Source organism: Coenobita brevimanus, chromosome 72 (assembly GCF_032717465.1).
Source record: "Coenobita brevimanus isolate Jiangsu-jjx chromosome 72, ASM3271746v2, whole genome shotgun sequence".
Lineage (NCBI taxonomy): Eukaryota > Metazoa > Arthropoda > Malacostraca > Decapoda > Coenobitidae > Coenobita > Coenobita brevimanus.
The window spans coordinates 15958290-15979114 of NC_137025.1; the positions used below are offsets into that span (position 1 = coordinate 15958290).

A 20825-nucleotide genomic window follows, 5' to 3' on the forward strand; every position below is an offset into this window, starting at 1 on the left:
CTAAATATAATTAGCCAAGAAAGCTGTTGGGACCAAAAGCTCCTGGATCTCGTACAAGAGTTCTTCCTAACGCAACATGTGAGGGAAACCACCAGAAAAAGAGGACTTGATGTACCTTCAGTGCTAGATCTAATATTTACTGGGCAAGAAAATGATATTGACAGTTTAATATATCACCCTCCACTCGGCAAAAGCGATCATGCAGTACTAAATTATAACTTCAGGATAGCATATGACATAGTAAACAGCAATGACAGTTACAAAAAGAGACTAAACTATAAAAAGGGAAATTATCAAGATCTAAAGAAGTATTTCTTAGAAGTTGATTGGGAAAATGGGATTAGAGGACATGATTTAAATGCTGTACATAAAAAATTCTGTGAATTTTATGAAATAGGAGTCCAGAAGTACATCCCACAGCACAAAGAAGCAGATAAGAAAATACAGAAATGGTTCAATACAGAATGTAAAAAATCAAAAGAAAGAAGAGATTTGTTGTGGAATAGATACAGAAGACATAATAGTGAAAGGGCGTATAATAATCACAAACAGGCAAGAAACGATTATACAAGAATAAGGAGGGAAGCCCAAAAACAGTTTGAGGAGGATATAATAAATAAAAGTAGTGATCAACCAAAACTGTTTTACAGCTACATCAGAAGCAAAACCAAAGTAAAACATATAATACAATCCATTACGGACGAGGGAATCACTTATACACAAGAGAAAGATATTTGTGAAGCACTAAATAAGAATTTCCAATTAGTTTTTACAGAAGAAAAAAATTTTGAGAGGGTCTATGTGGAACATGCATGTCCACACATACTACCAGATATACAAATAGCAGAAAAAGTAATACAGGAGGAGTAAAGTAAATTAGACACAGAAAAAGCAAGTGGTCCTGATGAAATTTCATGTTGGGTACTACGAGAATGTGCAAAACGAGTTAAGTAAACCATTATTTTAAATTTTCAAGAAATCCTTGAGTCAAGGTAAACTACCTGATATTTGGAAAAAAGCAAATATTGTCCCCTTATTCAAGAAAGGAAATAGACAAAATCCACTCAACTACCGACCAGTATCACTGACCAGTGTTGTAAGCAAGGTATTAGAAAAGCTTATAAGAAAAGCTTGGGTAAATCATCTAGAAGAACACAGTATGATAACAGAAAGACAGTTTCGTTTCAGAAAAGGAAAATCATGTGTTACTAATCTGCTGAGCTACTATGACAGAGTACCAAACACAATACAGGAAAGGGAAGGATGGGTGGACAGTATCTATTTAGATTTCAAGAAAATTTTTGACACAGTACCACACCAAAGACTATTATGGAAACTGTACCATCAAGGAGGAATTCGAGGCAAACTGTTTTGTTGATGCAAGATTTTCTCATAAAAAGAGAAATGAGAACAGTACTAAGAGGAAACTACTCATCATGGAAAGAAGTGACTAGTGGAGTACCACAGGGTTCAGTGCTGGCACCAATCATGTTTTTAGTGTATATAAATGATATAAACAGTAACACTGGAAATGAGAGCTATCTGAATATGTTTGCAGATGATGCAAAAATACAAAGGAGAATTACTAACACAGACTCTTGTAAAGAGCTACAAGAAGAATTAAATAAACTTCATGAATGGAGTAGTACACGGCAAATGGAATTCAATGTGGACAAGTGTCATGTAATCAAGTTTGGTAAAAGTGGAAAAAGACCTGATTGGGATTATAAGTTAGGAAATAAAACCCTATACACATCAGAAAGAGAGAAGGACCTACTAAGGATTTCAGGGGCAGTGTCCAACTGGTTTTTTTAAATAACGTCTCAACAAAGCGTCGGACAAGGATTTAACTTTGGCAGTGCATGTTTGAGACCCCGACCTAATTTGTAAAATTATGCTTTTGTACCAAATGTGTATGATGAAGGCATTTATAAGAGTAAATTTAGGGTAAACTTAGCTAAAATCGTCAGAGGCATGTAGCGAGGCTAGCTTCGGTCACGATACAAGCCTCGCCCACAATTCGGAACGTGATGTCGGTGTGACGTAGTAGTAATCACCGACGCAAGTGGCAGTTCTGTCTTTATGTAAGCTGCTTCAGATTCAATGCCTCAGGGTTACTCATATTTCTGAGCTGCGGCTGATTTTTAGAGTGACTGTACATCCCTCCAGACTCCCTATTAGTACATAGTATATGCATCGCCCTCTTACACATATTGTGACGTCAATATGACTTATTCACTTCTGAAGAGTAGTAATCACTGCCTGAGCCGGCACCGCTGTGCAAGGTGATGTGGTGGCCGCCGACAGGCGAGACGTTACCAAACCGAAACTTCATCGATGGTGAAAATAGATAGACTTCGCAAACATTCTTCTCATATAAGGACCATACTGAATGTATAGTAGGGGTGAAATATTACTTCGGTGTGTGTGTGTGTGTGTGAGAGAGAGAGAGAGAGAGAGAGAGAGAGAGAGAGAAAGTACATTGTGGGGGGGGGGGTTAGAAAAATAGAAATGCCACTTGCGTCGGTGATTACTACTACGTCACACCGACGTCACGTTCCGAATTGTGGGTGGGGCTTGTATCGTGACCGAAGCTAGCCTCGCTACATGCCTCTGACGATTTTAGCTAAGTTTACCCTACATTTACTCTTATAAATGCCTTAATCATACACATTTGGTACAAAAGCATAATTTTACAAATTAGGTCGGGGTCTCAAACATGCACTGCCAAAGTTAAATCCTTGTCCGACGCTTTGTTGAGACGTTATTTAAAAAAAACAGTTGGACACTGCCCCTGAAATCCTTAGTAGGTGTGATTATCAATAACAGACTATCTCCTGCTGACCACATCAGCGAGAAGGTACGGAACATGTATACACTGCTTGCAAATATGAGAATACCATTCACATACATAAATGAAGACATGCTAAGAAGGATAATAACATCATTCATTAGACCAACCCTGGAATATGCATCAGTAGTCTGGAGTCCTCATCTCAAAAAGCACATAGACAAGATTGAAAAAGTTCAAAGGGCCACTACAAGATGGATACCAAGCTTAAGGGACCTAAGCTATGAAGAAAGACTAAATAAACTGAATCTACCAACACTACAGGAGAGAAGGAAAAGAGGTGACATAATAATGCTATATAAGTGCATATCAGGGAAGGAGAAAATAGACATAAATGATTACTTAACATATGGAGAAGCATCAGCAAGAGGACAATGCAAAAAACTGCATAAGAAGAGAGGTGATAAAGACGTAAGGAAATTCAGTTTCCCAAACAGAGCAATTGATCAATGGAATGCACTACTGAATGGAATAGTGTGTGTCAAAACAATTCACAAATTTAAGGATATGTACGATAAATATGGTTTAAGCCAAGGGACAGTACGAGCTTGACTCACTCCTGTAAAGATACAATTAGGTAAGAACACACACACACACACACACACACACACACACACACACACACACACACACATTGGAAGGAGGCCATTTAGAATGCATGTTTTATTGAAGTCTACAGCAGCGAGAACATTGTTCAATTTATACGTAGTTTTCTCAATGCATCTGATAAAGATGTAATGTTCTTTGCATAGAATATTGAGTAAGTTTCCAAATTCCATTCTGATTACTCAGAGACATATTTCGGTCATCAGCATACCATCTTCAGGAGATATTGCTTGTGGATATTGCTTGTGGGTAGGTGGGGGCACTCACCATCCATTCACTGGATGTAGTGCTGCTCTTGGGTATCTGCCCTTTCCTCTCCTCCATCCTTCTTTCCTTCCATCCTCTTCTGTCTTTCTTTTCTTCAGTCTTTCTTCATCCTTCTGCCTATAGGTGACTTTACGCTCCGTCTTCTGTCTTTTTTTCCTTCATTCTTTCCTCTTCCTTCTGCCTGTGGGTGACTCTACACTGAGTGACAAGCCAAATGGTTTCCTGTACACCAGGAAACCATTGACTATGCTGGATGGCAACCATATAACCCAGTTTTGGCGCCTGGTAGTTTAGTGGGTAATTACTGTGCTCCAGTCAGACTGAGCCAGTGAAGGTTTATATCCAAGAGGTGGCTGGGGTTTATTGCTCACGTAATGCCACTCAGGGATGAGCATGGCTGGTCACTCTCATCTTAAATGTCAGGACCAACTTGCCTAGCCCTGGGCTCCTACGCTTCTTATGGGGCAATGTAGCATTGGACGATGAATGAATGAATGAATGAAAAAAATGTTCAGGTTGGAATGAAGGTTGGCAGTTGAGCCAGCATTTATACCTCACTGGCAAATCAGGTGATGGGGTATGGCAGATATACAGACAGTCAGGGTACAGAGCATATGTGATGGCACTTAGCCAATCAAATAGCACCCTGTGGCCTCCTCCTTGATGGGAGAGAAGATTCTGGCAGTTGTTGTGTGTATATGGTAGGTTTTTTGGTGTAAGTGAAAAGAGCTTCAGTAATAGTTGACCTCCTCCTGTTAGGTTCTTTATGCAGGCTAATAGTTTGGTCTTCAAGTTGTTGTCTGGTTAAGGCAAGCCCATGACCTCTGCTGTTGTCATCATCCTTCCCTCCTCTTTTCTACTCTGATGGCTCTGTAGCTATATCTTCTACTGATAAAGCAGATCTCTTCGCTCAGACTTTCTCCTCCAATTCCACCTTAGACGATTCCGGTGCTGTTCCTCCATCACTTCCCCCCTCAGACTTCCTCATGGCTAACATTAAAATTTCTTCAGCTAATGTATTTTCTGCCATTGCTGGCCTCAGTACTAATAAGGCATATGGGCCCGATGGAGTTCCTCCTTTTGTTCTCAAGAACTGTGCTTCTGTGCTTACACCCTGCCTAGGCAAACTCTTTCGCCTTTGTCTGTCAACTTGTATCTTTCCTTCTTGCTGGAAGTTTGCTCTCATTTAGCCAGTCCCAAAGAAGGGTGACCATTCCCAACCCTCTAACTATCGCCCAATTGCTTTAACATCCTGTATCTCAAAGGTTTTTGAGTCTATTCTTAATAGAAAAATTTTAAAGCATCTTTCTTATCACAACCTTCTTTCTGATCGTCAGTATGGGTTCCGTCAGGGACGCTCCACAGGCGACCTTCTCACCTACCTTTCAGACTCCTGGTCATCCTCCTTTCGGGACTTTGGCGAAAGCTTTGCCATTGCACTTGACATCTCAAAGGCTTTCGATCGAGTCTGGCATAAATCTTAAATTTCCAAACTTCCCTCTTACGGTTTCTATCCTTCTTTCTGTGCCTTCATCTCTAGCTTCCTTTCTGGTCATTCTATAGCCGCTGTTGTAGACGGCTATCGTTCATCTCCTAGATCTATTAACAATGGTGTTCCTCAGGGCTCTGTCCTATCACCAACTCTCTTCCTTTCATTCATCAATGACCTTCTAAGCCGTACATCTAACCCTATCCACTCATATGCTGATGACTCCACCCTTCACCTTTCCATTCGATTCCCACAACGTCCATCTCAGCAGTTACTTCAACAGGCAAGGGATGAGGCTATGGCACACCTAATGTCTGACTTGGCTCGTATCTCTGACTGGGATAAAAATAATCTGGTTGTTTTTAATGCATCAAAGACTCAGTTTTTGCACCTATCAACCCGACAAAATCTTCCACAGGTATACCCACTTATGTTTAATAATACTCAACTTAATCCTGCATCATCCTTGAACATGCTTGGGGTTTCATTTGCTCGGGACTTGTCTTGGAAAGATCATATTACATCTCTTGTAAAATCTGCTCCCAAGCGACTGGGTGTGCTAAGCCGACTCCGTTCCTTCTTTGCCCCTGCACAATTGTTGACTCTATACAGGGGTTTTATCTGCCTCTGTGTGGAGTACAACTCTCATGTGTGGGGAGGCTCCCCACATACAGCTCTTCTCAATAGCATGGAGTCAAAGGCTTTTTGTCTCATTAACTCTCCCCCTCTTACTGACTCTCTTCAACCTCTGTCTCTTCGCCGCAATGTTGCATCTTTATCTCTTTTCTATCGCTACTTGAATGGTCACTGTTCCTCTGAACTGTCAGCATACATTCCTCCACTTCTACGACGGGTGCTAGCACCCGTCTAGCAGCAAACTCTCACCCCTTTTCTGTCCAAATCTCTAATGCAAGAGTTAACCGTTACTCCCAGTCCTTCATTTATGCAACAGGTCAACTCTGGAACTGTTTTCCTCTGTCTGTATTTCCTGCTTCCTATGATCTCCAGTCTTTCAAACGCAGTGTGTCCAGCCATCTCGAAATGAATGGATCTTGAATTTGGCTCTCTCTTGTATTTTGTTTTTCTCTTGGAAGGAACAGTTTTGTGGGCTCATGGCCTTTGGTTCCTTCTTCTTCACAAAAAAAAAAAAAGATCTCGCCAATAACGACTTCGACAATAATGTTTTCGGCAATAACAGTAATTTAGAATAGATACCCAGTTTCTATAATGATATTTGGATTCACGTGAATGATGGTTATTTCGCGAATGCCGAGCTATTATACTGCCAATACAACCATAACAAGATGAGGAATGAAACAAACAAGAATGAGATGATGGAAATTGGCATAATTGTGAGCAGTAGTGAGGAAGAGATTGAGGATCCTCTCCTCACCACCTCCCCTGACTCACCCGCCACCGTCCCCTCCTCCACTGCCCCACCTGACTCACCAGCCACCTCCCCCTCCACCTCCACAGCCCCACCTGACTCACTTGCTTCACCTAGCATACCTGCAACCCCCACCATAATGACTGTTGCAGCATTCAGGAAGAAATGTAACACTCGACAGGCCGTAAATTTCATCATCAAAGCCTGGAATAAACAACACGCACAACCGTTAAACAAGCATGGTGTAGCCGAGGCGGTGGCGGGGGCACTCTAAGTGTGTTGCCATGCCTCAGAATCCCTGTTATTAAAGTCCATCGGACCTGTTGTCTACTGTTGTTAAGGTGACTGGCTATATTTTTGTTCTATCTATCTATCTATCTATTGCCAGATGCCTCAATCCCATTTGGGGTGGCCACAAACAAATCGCCTCCAAGTCGCCCTGTCCCCCGCCATTTCACTGCCCTGCTCCCAACTCACACCCCCCTCTCTCATATACCTCTCCACCCCATCCCTCCATCTCATCCTCGGCCTCCCCCTCCCTCTTCCCCCCTCCACCTCACTCACATACACTCTCTTCGTCAGTCTTTCACCATCCATCCTCTCCACATGGCCAAACCACCTCAGTGTGTTCCTCATAACGCTTCCTATCACATCCACATCCACACCACAACGCTCCTTTATATAAGATATTTTTGTTATTGTAGCTATATCTGTTGTGCATGTCTCAAAATTTTCCCCTTTATTATGTCTCTAGGGGTCAAAAAATGTCAAGGTATGAGGAGGTACCGCCCATATGTAATTTTTCCCATAAGAGCACATATTCACAGTGTGCGAGGACCAGGACTGCCCATCCACTTGCACAATGTGGGAGCTTACTATACTAGAAACGCTGATAAGAAAAGTTTGGGTAAACCATCTAGAAGAACATAGTGTGATAACAAAAAGGCAGTTTGGTTTTAGGACGGGAAAATCATGTGTTACCATCTATTAAGCTACTATGATCGAGTTACAGAAATATTACAGAAAAGAGAAGGCTGGGTGGACAGTATCTATTTAGATTTCAAGAAAGCATTTGACAGAGTAAGTGGTAGGTGGTGGCGACCATCATCCACTCACTTGATGTAGTGCTGCCTACTTCTTCCTTAGCCTTTATCATTCTTTTTCTGTGCCTGCCCTCCTCTCTTCCTATTTCTCCCATCTTTCCTGTCACTACTTAATGCTTTTCTTTCCGTTACAGGTGGCTTCACATTGAGTGACAAGCCAAATGGTTTCCTGTATGCCAAATGGTTTCCTGTAAGCCATTTACAATGCTGGGTGGTAACCATATAACCAAACCATACGTGCTCCCTATTTGTCAAGTGGGTTGGTGGAGGGTTAGTGCCCCTCCCTGTAAAACAAATAACTCAGAGTCAAATGGCCACCCCAAACGGGATTAGGGCATCTGGCAATAGATAGATAGATGGATAAATTTGACAGAGTACCGCACCAAAGACTTTTATGGAAACTATACCATCAAGGAGATATCCAATGCAACCTGTACTGTTGGATCCAGAATTTTCTCAGAAAATGGGGAAATGAGAACAGTACTAAGGGGAAATTGCTCATCATGGAGGGAAGTGACTAGTGGAGTTCCACAGGGCTCAGTGCTGGCACCAACTATGTTTTTAGTCTATATAAATGACACAGACAGTAACACTGGTAATGGATGTTATCTAAATATGTTTGCAGATGATGCAAAAATTAAAAGGAAAATAACTAACACAGATTCTTGCACAGAACTATACGATGAATTAAATAAACTTCATGAATGGAGCAATAAATGGCAAATGGAATTTAATGTGGACAAGTGTCATGAAATTAAGTATGGTAAAAGTTAAAAAAGATCAGATTGGGATTACAAATTAGGAAGATCAACCCTACACATATCAGAAAGGGATAAGGACCTAGGAGTGATTATCAATAACAGACTATCTCCGGCTGACCACAGTGTGAAGGTATGTAACATGTATACATTGCTCGCTAATATGAGAATAGCATTCACATATATAAATGAAGACATGCTGAGAAAGATAATAACATCATTCATCAGACCAACCTTGGAGTAAGTATCAGTAGTCTTAAATCCTCATCTTATAAAACACATAAATAATATTGAAAAAAGTACAAAGGGCAGAAACAAGATGGGTACCAAGCTTCAAGAATCTAAGCTATGAAGAAAGACTAGAAAAACTGAATCTACCAACACTACAGGAGAGAAGGAAAAGAGGAGACATGATTATACTATATAAATATGTCTCAGGGAAAAAACAAATACTATAGACATAAAAGAACATACAACCTATGGGGAAGCATCAGTGAGAGGACACTGTAAAAAACTACAAAAAAAGAGAGGCGATAAAGAAGCAAGGAAATTCAGTTTCCCAAACAGGGCAACTGATCAGTGGAATGCACTACTGAATGAAATAGTGTGTGCCAAAAGTATTCATTAATTTAAGGATATGTATGATAAAAATGGCTTAATACACGGGACAGTACAAGTTTGACTCATTCCTGTAAAGATAAAATTAGGTAAGAACACAAAAACACAAAATACAAACCTTATGTACTTCAGTGACAGTAGCTTTCTGCGTAAATTTACTTTTATGTTTCACATAAACCTGCAAGTTATATATCTTTTACACAATTAGACTCTACCTTTACCTTCCTTACACAATGAAACATTACGTACACACTTTTTGTACCATCAGTGAAACAATTTTCCTTCCAGTTTTGTCTCTGATGGTTATTTAGATATGGCAATGCAAATTAAGTCTTAATACAGCCAATATATGTCTCAGATGGTTTAACACTTCATGATGTACTCACGAAACCTCTGGAAGATGCTTATTTTTGCTATTTACTTCACAGTCCTAAGGTCTGTTCATATGACAGAAATTATATCCACATACTGAAGCTGTGTTTAATGTGAAGATACAATAGTTTCATCCCAATACATACTATACGTCTTCAGTATGTCAGTATGAGTTCTTCCATACAAAATATTCAAATTATGTGTTAACCTTTTTAGTTTTTTAAATTTTATTTTGCTTATTTATTTACAGTAATTATTTTTTTTTGCAATTAAGTCCACAATAATATGCTGAAAAATTTATTATTATTAAAGTTCAGTTGCCAAGTATAAACTGAGCTGATCTGCCAGTTTTCCTCAATTTATGGTACCAGTTGTAAAATACTATGATATTCCACAACATATCCATGACATATAATGAGGACTTTCTGTATTTATATAGCTTTCAGTATAATACTGCCTAACCTTCTTTGCCAACACAAAGGTCGCACAACGACTGTGGGTTGGTGCCATCAGGGTCGTAGTGAGGGTCCTTGGCTCCAGGGACGCATGAGGCCCTGAAGAAGTCTCCCATCTGTCCAGGGAAGTTACACACCTCTGCCTTCAGTAGGCCAGCATCTAGGAGTGTTACTACCGGGATCTTCCACCCTGATGAAGACAGTGATCTAGTGATGGAGCCTGGTAGACATGTGGATAAGTTTGTGTAGCATTCAGTACACTGATAAAACAGCTGTTCAGTTATATCAGTGCCACTGTGTGAAGACATGACTCACTAGCACCTCAAAGAAGAGTAAAGGCATGAGTAAATGGATAAGAAAGAATATGAAACTGTCCATCTTATCATCTGTCATGTACAATAAGGAAAGCTGAAAACTCAAGAGTGGAAGGATACAAAAATGCACAAAGGAACATAAGTGTGGAAGGAAACAGAGGTAAGGAAAGGAATGAGAGTATGGAAGAATGCAAAACTGTGTGACAGAATGAAAATGTAGAATGAAAGAACAAAATTGTGGAAGTAGACCAAAGTGGATGAAGGAATGAAAATGTTAAAGATAAAGGTGGATGAAGAAATGGAAGTGAAAGGAGACATGGATGGATGAAATAATGAAAATGGAAGGATACAGAGGTGGATCATTTCATTAGTAAAGGCTCCAACATGCTTGCATGCATTGGCCTTGGTCACTTAATGGCAGATATCCATGCTGTATAATCTCTGGCAGCCTCCTTACTCGGTCCCTTATCCCTGAGGTCACACTCTATGACCTTGTCCCAGGTCTTTTTTGGTTTGGCTTTCACAACCCTACCCTCAAAATTCAAACCTCTCACCTTCCACACCTAGCTGTCATCGTCCATCCTCCTAATGTGCCCAAATCATCTCGGTCTACCCCTCCTCATCACAACACTAATAAAGGTATTTTCCAGTCCCATCCTTCCTCTCAACTCTTCAGTCACAGTCCTAATCCCCAGATCTCTCATTCAAGGATGCATTAAACATCCAATTAATCATTACCATGTCTGTATGTTCACACCTATGAATATCCTCTTCCTTTACTGCCCAGGTCGCACTATCATACTGCATTACACTAGGGCAAAGCCCTGTCAGTGTCAGAAGAGGCAAGAGCTCCAACTTCCTCCAACCACTCCTTGTCCTATCAACAGAGCTCCACCTCCAGAACATAACCTGTTTCCCAAATAATAAGACTCCTCCACACACTCAAGAGACTCTCCAGCATTATCAATTCATTCATGCCTCTCAGTCTCTGTCTGTTCTCCCCTACACACTACACACATGAAATCAGAATTATCTTGCAGCCTAACTCTAATACCATTATAACTCTTATGCACCCACTATCACAATCGCTAACACATACATTCCCCCCCAGTCATCCCCCACAGAACCACACAATTACTCTCCACAGATACCCCACATCACTAACATACCCAACATCATTCTGGGTGGTGATTTCAACGCCAAGTCGTCGGCCTGGCATGTCAACAACCCTGACACAGACAGAGGGCTGGTACTACAATCCCAGACAGATCATCTTTTCATACTAAACAGTCTAGACCAACATACCCATATCCCACACCAAGCCCTCGTCCCCCCAATCATCTCCAGACATCACCTTCTGCTCCACAAACCTCGCCCCCACTACATCATGGAGTGGTCAAAACCCTAGGTTCTGATCACCTCCCAATCATCATCACTACCAAAACCAGAATCACCCCAGCTGGCCACAAACACACATACACTAATTATAAGAGAGCCAACTGGGAGGCCTTTGTAACTAAAACAGAACAACATTTCGAAACACTAAACAGTACACCCATCACAAACATCAACACTGCTGTGCACACTTTCAATACAATCATACAAAATGCAGACAAAAGACACATCCCTAGAGGCAACAGAAAGAGACACAACCCCAACCTCACACCAGAAATTCAAGGCCTCATCAGACAACGGGACACACTGCGACACACCCTAACACCCCATACACAAGACACCATACAACAAATACAAGAACTCAACACTTAGATGAACAATAAAATATCAGGAATAATTACCTCCAAACACTTGACCATAAAACAAACATCAGCAAACTCTACAAAACGCTAAACAGTATCAAACTTTCCAACAGTAACACCACACAATCACACACTGCCATCACAACAACAGACACCATACCCTCAAACAAACAACAAGCAAACACTCTCATCAATCACTTTTCACAAGTCAGTCATCTAAACCCCCATCCTGAAGACCGACGTATCACCCGACGTAAGAGACAGTTCCCCACAGACCCAGACTACGCACCTTTCACTTACAACCACACGAAGCACATCATTAACAACCTTAAGCACTCATCTGCATGTGGACCAGACAACATAAGCAACATTCACCTTAAACACCTAGGACCACAAGGCATACAAGCACTCACCAATATCTCAAACAACACCTACTCACACAATACCCAACATCTGGAAGCATGGCAATATCATCACTATCCCTAAACCAAACAAAGACCCCACGTTACCCTCCTCACATCGCCCCATCACACTCCTCTGCACCCCCTCTAAGGTCACTGAACGACTGGTACTACAACTAGTCACACCTCACATTCCCCTAGCCCAGTCACAATATGGCTTTAGGCCACTACACTCTACAAACACCCTTCTTACAGACCTTACACAGAGAGTTTTCGATGGCATGAATTCAGCTAGGCCCACCACACAGAACACTTCTAGTCACACTAGACATTACCAAAGCTTTTGATGCCATCCCCCGTCACAACCTCACAAACAAAATATTCAACACAAACATACACAGTAACACAAAAAAGATGGCTGGCAAACTATTTAGCAGGCAGATGTGCACACGTAACATTTGCTGGTCAGTCTTCTAACATCAGAAACTTCACAAATGACGTCCCCCAAGGATCTGTTTTGTCCCCTACACTCTTTAACCTATACATGCATGACGTACCCACACCCCACATACCACAGATACACATAGCTTCCAATGCAGATGATAGAACACTTACATGTACGCACCAAAATGCAAACACAGCTGCATACATCATTTAACCTTACCTCAACACACTACACGAATGGTTCACCACAAACAGGCTCAAAATAGCCCCAGCCAAATCTACAGTGACTCTTCTCACAAACTGGACAGCAGAACACAGTCACATCCCACACCTCACCATAAACAACACTCCCCTACCACACACACACACACACACACACACACACACAAAATCCTTGGTGTAACATACAATACATCAATGTCATTTAAACAACACATCACAAACATTAAAAATAAAACAACACCAAGACTCAATGCTTTGAGGTCACTTGCCCATACAACATTCGGACACAACAAAGAAACCATCACCACAGTATACAAACAATACATACGTTCAGTGATGAACTATGCAAGCCCTGCCTGGGCTTCTAACCTCACCAAAACACACTACAACACTCTACAGACCATACAGAACAAAGCCCTAAAAACAATCACAGGCTGCACAGCTAATAAACCCACAGAACACCTACATCACGAAACCAAAGTCCTCAAAGTCATGGATCACCTAGACATGAGAGGCACCCAGTTTCTTGCTGCAGCCTCCACAAACCCACAACATCCACTATATTACCTTGCAGCACGCAACAACTTAGCTTGCTCTCGTGTTCCTGAACTCGATTCTTCTGAATTCTCTACACTCTGGCTTCGGCGTTCCTGTCATTCTCTGACTAAATATGTCTGTGCTGTCTACTTATCTCCTAATTCTACTGACTATCAAAAATTCTTTGACTATATTACTTCTACGATGGAACACATTCTATCCATTTCTCCTTTCTCTGAAATCTCCATTCTTGGAGATTTCAATGTTCACCACCACCTTATGGCTCTCCTCTCCTTTCATTGATCCACCTGGTGAACAAGCCTACACCTTTTCTATCCTTAATGACCTAGAGCAGCTTGTACAGCACCCTACCCGTATCCCTAACCGCCTTGGAGAGAGCTCCAACATACTTGATCTCTTCCTTACAACTAATCCTTCTGCTTATACTGTTAATCTTTTCTCTCCGTTGGGCTCCTCCGATCACAACCTTATCACCTTAACTTGTCCTATTACTCCAGTACGGCCTGCAGACCCTCCAAAAAAACATGGTCTCTGGCACTTTGGAGCTGCGGATTGGGAGGCCCACAGGCAGTACTTCTTTGATTTTCCCTGGAATGATTATTGCTTTCATGGCCGGGAGCCATCTGGGTGTGCCTTGCGCATTACAGTGGTTATTCTCTCGGGCATGGAAGCATACATTCCTTTCTCATATCCTTTGACTAATGCACGAAAGCCTTGGTTTAATCACGCTTGTTCTAATGCTGTCAGCAACAAGGAGAGGGCCTATAAAAGGTACCAGAGCCAACCCACCCCTGAATCACATCTTTTATACATTTCTGCCCGGAATCGTGCTAAGTCTGTTCTTCGCTCTGCTAAAAATAATTTCATCCGTACAAAATGCTCTCAACTCTCTAACTCGAACTCTTCCCGCTCCTTCTGGCACCTTGCCAAAAACCTTTCTAACAACTTTACGTCATCATCCTTCCCTCCTCTTTTCTACTCTGATGGCTCTGTAGCTATATCTTCTACTGATAAAGTAGATCTCTTCGCTCAGACTTTCTCCTCCAATTCCACCTTAGACGATTCCGGTGCTGTTCCTCCATCACTTCCCCCCTCTGACTTCCTCATGGCTAACATTAAAACTTCTTCAGCTGATGTATTTTCTGCCATTGCTGGCCTCAGTACTAATAAGGCATATGGGCCTGATGGAGTCCCTCCTGTTGTTCTCAAGAACTGTGATTCTGTGCTTACACCCTGCCTAGGCAAACTCTTTCGCCTTTGTCTGTCAACTTGTATCTTTCCTTCTTGCTGGAAGTTTGCTCTCATTCAGCCAGTCCCAAAGAAGGGTGACCATTCCCAACCCTCTAACTATCGTCCAATTGCTTTAACATCCTGTATCTCAAAAGGTTTTGAGTCTATTCTTAATAGAAAAATTTTAAAGCATCTTTCCTATCACAACCTTCTTCCTGATCGTCAGTATGGGTTCCGTCAGGGACACTCCACAGGCAATCTTCTCACCTACCTTCCAGACTCCTGGTCATCCTCCTTTTGGGACTTTGGCGAAAGCTTTGCCATTGCACTTGACATCTCAAAGGCTTTCGATCGAGTCTGGCATAAATCTTTAATATCCAAACTGCCCTCTTACGGTTTCTATCCTTCTTTCTGTGCCTTCATCTCTAGCTTCCTTTCTGGTCGTTCTACAGCCACTGTTGTAGACAGCTATCGTTCTTCTCCTAGATCTATTAACAGTGGTGTTCCTAAGGGCTCTGTCCTATCACCAACTCTCTTCCTTTTATTCATCAATGACCTTCTAAGCTATACAACTAACCCTATCCACTCATACGCTAATGACTCCACCCTTCACCTTTCCATTCGATTTCCACAATGTCCATCTCAGCAGTTACTTCAACAGGCAAGGAATGAGGCTATGGCACACCTAATGTCTGACTTGGCTCGTATCTCTGACTGGGATAAAAATAATCTGGTTGTTTTTAATGCATCAAAGACTCAGTTTTTGCACCTATCAACCCGACAAAATCTTCCACAGGTATACCTATCTATCTATCTATTGCCAGACGCCTCAATCCCGTTTGGGGTGGCCACAAACAAATCGCCTCCAAGTCTCCCTGTCCCCCGCCATTTCACTACCCTGCTCCCAACTCACACCCCCCTCTCTCATATACCTCTCCACCCCATCCCTCCATCTCATCCTCGGTCTCCCCCTCCCTCTTCCACCCTCCACCTCACTCACATACACTCTCTTCGTCAGTCTTTCACCCTCCATCCTCTCCACATGGCCAAACCACCTCAGTGTGTTCCTCACAACGCTTCCTATCACATCCACATCAACACCACAACGCTCCTTTATATCCTCATTCGTCAGCCTGTCTCTCCACGTGACTCCACAAGCTCCTCTTAAATAACTCATTTCCACTGCTCTCACTCTTGACTTGTGTCCTTCCAACAACGTCCAAGCTTCACTTCCGTACGTTAGAGTTGGTATCACAATACTGTCATGTAGTAACTTTTTTACTTCCATGCTCACTTCCCTGTTTCTTATCACTGCTTTCAAGGAACCAGCAACCTTTCTTCCCTGCTGTACCCTTTCAAGCACTTCACCCTCCAAACCTCCATCCTTACTCATCACACTACCCAAATACTTAAACGTACTCACATTTTCCAATTCCTCACCATCCAACCTCGCTATACATTCACTGACTTCACCTCTCTCAAAGACCATCACTTTACTCTTCCCTACATTCACCTTTAGGTTCCGTTTCTTACACACTCTCTCAAACTCATCCACCAAGCCTTGCAGCTCCCCTTCATCTTCACTCAACAACACAGTATCATCTGCAAACAACAGTACAGGGAGTTTCCAAACACTATCCTCTCTCACCAGGGCCACTCCAACATCCACTACCCTACCTTGTACCTCTTTTATTACCCCATCCATGTACAGATTGAACAACCATGGAGACATGACACATCCCTGTTTCAAACCAACTTTCAAAGAGAAAAATTCACTTAGTTCACCATCCACACGCACTGCAGCCTTAGCACCATCATACATACTCTTCACAGCATTCAACAACTTCCCATCTACTCCATATATTCTTAACACTTTCCACAATCCTTGTCTATCCACCCTGTCATATGCTTTCTCCAAATCCATGAAAGCCGCATACAACTTCTTTCCCTTCTCTAGAAACTTTTCCACTAAAGATCTAAGAATGAATATCTGATCTACACAACCTCTTCCCTTCCTAAAGCCTCCCTGTTCTTCTCCAACTAATTTCTCTGTTCTTTCTCTAACTCTGTCTATAAGTATCCTACCATACACTTTTCCTATTATACTAAGAAGACAAATGCCCCTATGATTACCACACACTTCTTTTTCCCCTTTTCCTTTGTACAAGGGAATAATTATACCTGACTTCCAATCCTCCGGGACTCTACCTTCCTCCCAGGCCAATCTGCACATCTTCCACATCCATTCTACTACTATCTCTCCCCCATGCTTCAGCATCTCACCACACACTCCATCAATTCCTGGGGCTTTCCCCGATTTAACTTTCTTCATTGCTTCCACAACCTCTATCCTACTGATTTCTACCTGTCTTCTCACCTCCCTCCTTCTCCCAGCCATTCCCCAGCCACTTATACTCGCATTACTTCCATCCTCTACGTTCCACAATTCCTTAAAGTGTTCTCTCCATCTGCTCACTTTTTCTCCCTTCTCCACTAGTAATCTACCATGTTTATCTTTCACTCCCCTGCTAACTTCACTTCCACCCTGTCTTACTCTTTTCACTTCTCTCCAGAACATTTTCTTACAGTCTCTCCACTTTACACTCAAATTCCTTCCAAATTCCTGATCCACTCTCTTCTTACTCTCTCTTACTAATCTTTTCACCTCTCTCTTCCTTTCCACATATAACTCTCTCTTCTGCCTCTCAACTTCTTCCACGCCCCTATTTCTCATCCATTCATTGTATGCTTTCTTCTTTTGTGCCACAGCCTGTTTCACCTCTTCAGTCCACCACGCTGTTCCTTGCACCCCCCTCCGTCTTCTCTTCCTTCCACACACCACATCACATGCTGCACATATTTCTTCTGTAAATATCTTACACACACCTTCCACGTCTCCCATCTGCTCCAATTCATATTTGCCCAATCGTTCCTCCACTTCTCTCTTATACTCTGCCTTTTTCTCATCCTCTTGTAACCTTTCCACTCTCCTTGCAACTACTCCTTCCTCTCGTCTTTCCCTTCTTCTATTCCTCCATCTTACTTGCATCCTAATTCTGGCCACCACCAAGTAGTGGTCAGAAAGGCCACCTATCAACCCGACAAAATCTTCCACAGGTATACCCACTTATGTTTAATAATACTCAACTTAATCCTGCATCATCGTTGAACATGCTTAGGGTTTCATTTGCTCAGGACTTGTCTTGGAAAGATCATATTACATCTCTTGTAAAATCTGCTCCCAAGCGATTGGGTGTGCTAAGCCGACTCCGTTCCTTCTTTGCCCCTGCACAATTGTTGACTTTATACATGGGTTTTATCGGCCCCTGTGTGGAGTACAACTCTCATGTGTGGGGAGGCTCCCCACATACAGCTCTTCTCAATAGGGTGGAGTCAAAGGCTTTTTGTCTCATTAACTCTCCCCCTCTTACTGACTCCCTTCAACCTCTGTCTCTTCGCCGCAATGTTGCATCTATATCTCTTTTCTATCCCTACTTCAATGGTCACTGTTCCTCTGAACTGTCTGTATGCATTCCTCCACCTCTACGATGGGCGTGTAGCACCTGTCTAGCAGCAAACTCTCACCCCTTTTCTGTCCAACTCTCTAATGCAAGAGTTAACCGTTACTCCCAGTCCTTCATTTATGCAACAGGTCAACTCTGGAACTGTCTCCCTCTGTCTGTATTTCCTGCTTCCTATGATCTCCAGTCTTTCAAACACAGTGTGTCCAGGCATCTTGAAATGAATGGATCTTGAATTTGGCTCTCTCTTGTATTTTGTTTTTCTCTTGGAAGGAACAGTTTTGCGGGCTCATTGCCTTAGGTTCCTTCTTCCTCACATAAAAAAAAAAAAAAAAAAAAAAAAAAAAAAAAAAAAACATGGAACATCAAAACAACACCCAGCACACGATACCATACACAAATACTGTCATCTCTTCCCTCTCGCACACCTCAGACCAGCTTCCAGAAGCATATCCACACTCAGATCACTCGCCGCTCCATTCACTCACTTAAAGACAACACACAGCTGCATGCACGGCCTCCTGACATCCACCTTTCTGAATCCTATCTTCCTCGTGAGGACAGGGTCCACCTGGCCAGGCCGAGATGTGGGTACCATCCAGCCCTCTTAAGCTACCAGAAGAGGCTGGATGACTCCGTCGCTGATGCCTGTCCAGGATGCAACACAGCACCCCATACTATTAAGCACATTATGGAAGACTGCATTGCACACAATCACCTACGCCAACAACACAACATACACTCATTGAGAGCTCTGTGGGAAAGCCCGGTCTCAGCCATGGCCTTCCTAAGGGACTCAGGGCTGTTTGGCCAGACTGCCTAGGGAACAACTACTACTGCTACTACAATCATTGCACAAGATGGAGTTACTTCCCACACCCATGTGGCAACCCGCACATAGCCACACTCCCTCTGTTCTCACAGTACCATCGCCATCTCTAGACATCATCACTCTTGTTTTATCTGCATTCACTCTCAAACCCTTCTACTACATTCCATCCCTCCACTTCCTAAAACTTTTCTCCACCTCCCTCTCACTCTCCGCAATCAACACCAAGTCATCATCATAAAAAATCTCCCACGGGAGTCCATTTCTGAAGTCATGTGGGAGTTTCAAGCACCAAAATAAATAATATGGGGCTCAAGACTGACCCCTGATGCACGCCAACATTCAAGAAAAACTCATCACTGAGTCTCCATTCACTTTCACCTGGGTGAAAGCACCCTCATACATTGCTTTACCCACTCCAGCCACTCCTTGATCCCAGGCTTTCTCAATGTCCACTTCATCATCCCCCACGGAACTCTGTCCAAAGCCTTCTCCAAATCAACAAAAACTAAGTACCCCACCCTTTTCTTTCCTATACATTTTTCCTGAAGCTGCCAAACACTGAATATTGCATCAGTGATCCCTTTGCCTGGAAAAAAATTTAACTGCATCTCATCAGAATTCACTCCTTCCCTTACTATACTTCCCAGGACCCTCTCTATTACCTTCATTATCTGGTCCAAAAGTTTTATGCCTCCCGTGGGAGATGTATGCTGATGATTTGGTGTTGAATGCAGAGAAAGAAAGGGAGGCAGAGGAAACATTTAGGAAGTGGAGATATGGTATGGCGCACAAGGGCTTATGTGTAAATGCAGATAAAACAAAAGTGAGGGTATCTAGGGCAGGTGGAAGTACTGTTAATGAAGAGGGAGAGTAGCCATGTGTCATTTGCCAAAAGGGTGTGGGAAATAATCCCATTTTGCTCAGTGTCTGTGGTAAGTGGGTGCATAAAAGATGTGTTGGTATTAGAGGCAGACTGTGAGACAAACCTGATTTCATGTATATGGTACGTCAGGGAGAGCAGGTGGAGATCATCAGGCGTGACAGGATTGAACTTGCTGGTGAGTCTCTTGAGTGTGTGGAAGAGTTTTGTTATCTGGGAGACATGTTATGTGCTGGAGGTGGGGCAGGAGCCTGCTCTGTAGGTAAAAGGAGGAGTGGTTGGAAGAAGTTCAGGGAGCTGTTGCCTCTCCTGACACTGAGAGGGCTCTCCCTCCATGCTATGGGATCTTTGTATGCAGCATGTGTTAGGAGTGTAATACTGTATAGCAGTGAGACTTGGACAGTAATGGAAGAGGATATTCACAGGCTCAAACATACACAAATGACAACAGTTAGGTGACTGTGCAATGCATCCCTGAGTGTGAGGCCTGGGGAGGCTAGGTTTATGATGGAAAAGATGAGGGGTAGGATGGAACTGAAGCGTATTCGTGTTGTGATGCAGAGGTAGACTGAGATGGTTTGGGCACGTGAAGAGGATGGGGGATGATAATTGGGTGCAGAAAGTGAGAAGTGTTAATGTTAGGGGTAAGGTTGTAGGAGGAAGACCAAAGAAGACCTGGGACAAGGTCATTGAGTGTGATCTCAGGGATAGGGACCGAATAGGGAAGCTGCCAGAGATCGAGCAGCATGGAGAGCCACTA

At 42.6% G+C, this 20825-nt stretch overlaps 1 protein-coding gene across 1 annotated transcript in view; it reads right to left on the reverse strand.

The window, feature by feature from the left end:
• LOC145407194 (transferrin-like) overlaps positions 1-20825 on the reverse strand; it is a 320468-nt gene that overhangs the window by 121170 nt on the left and 178473 nt on the right. The window contains exon 11 of the mRNA XM_080278231.1: positions 9914-10096. Coding sequence (XP_080134357.1) covers positions 9914-10096 — 183 coding nt within the window. The remainder of the gene's footprint in view (positions 1-9913; positions 10097-20825) is intronic.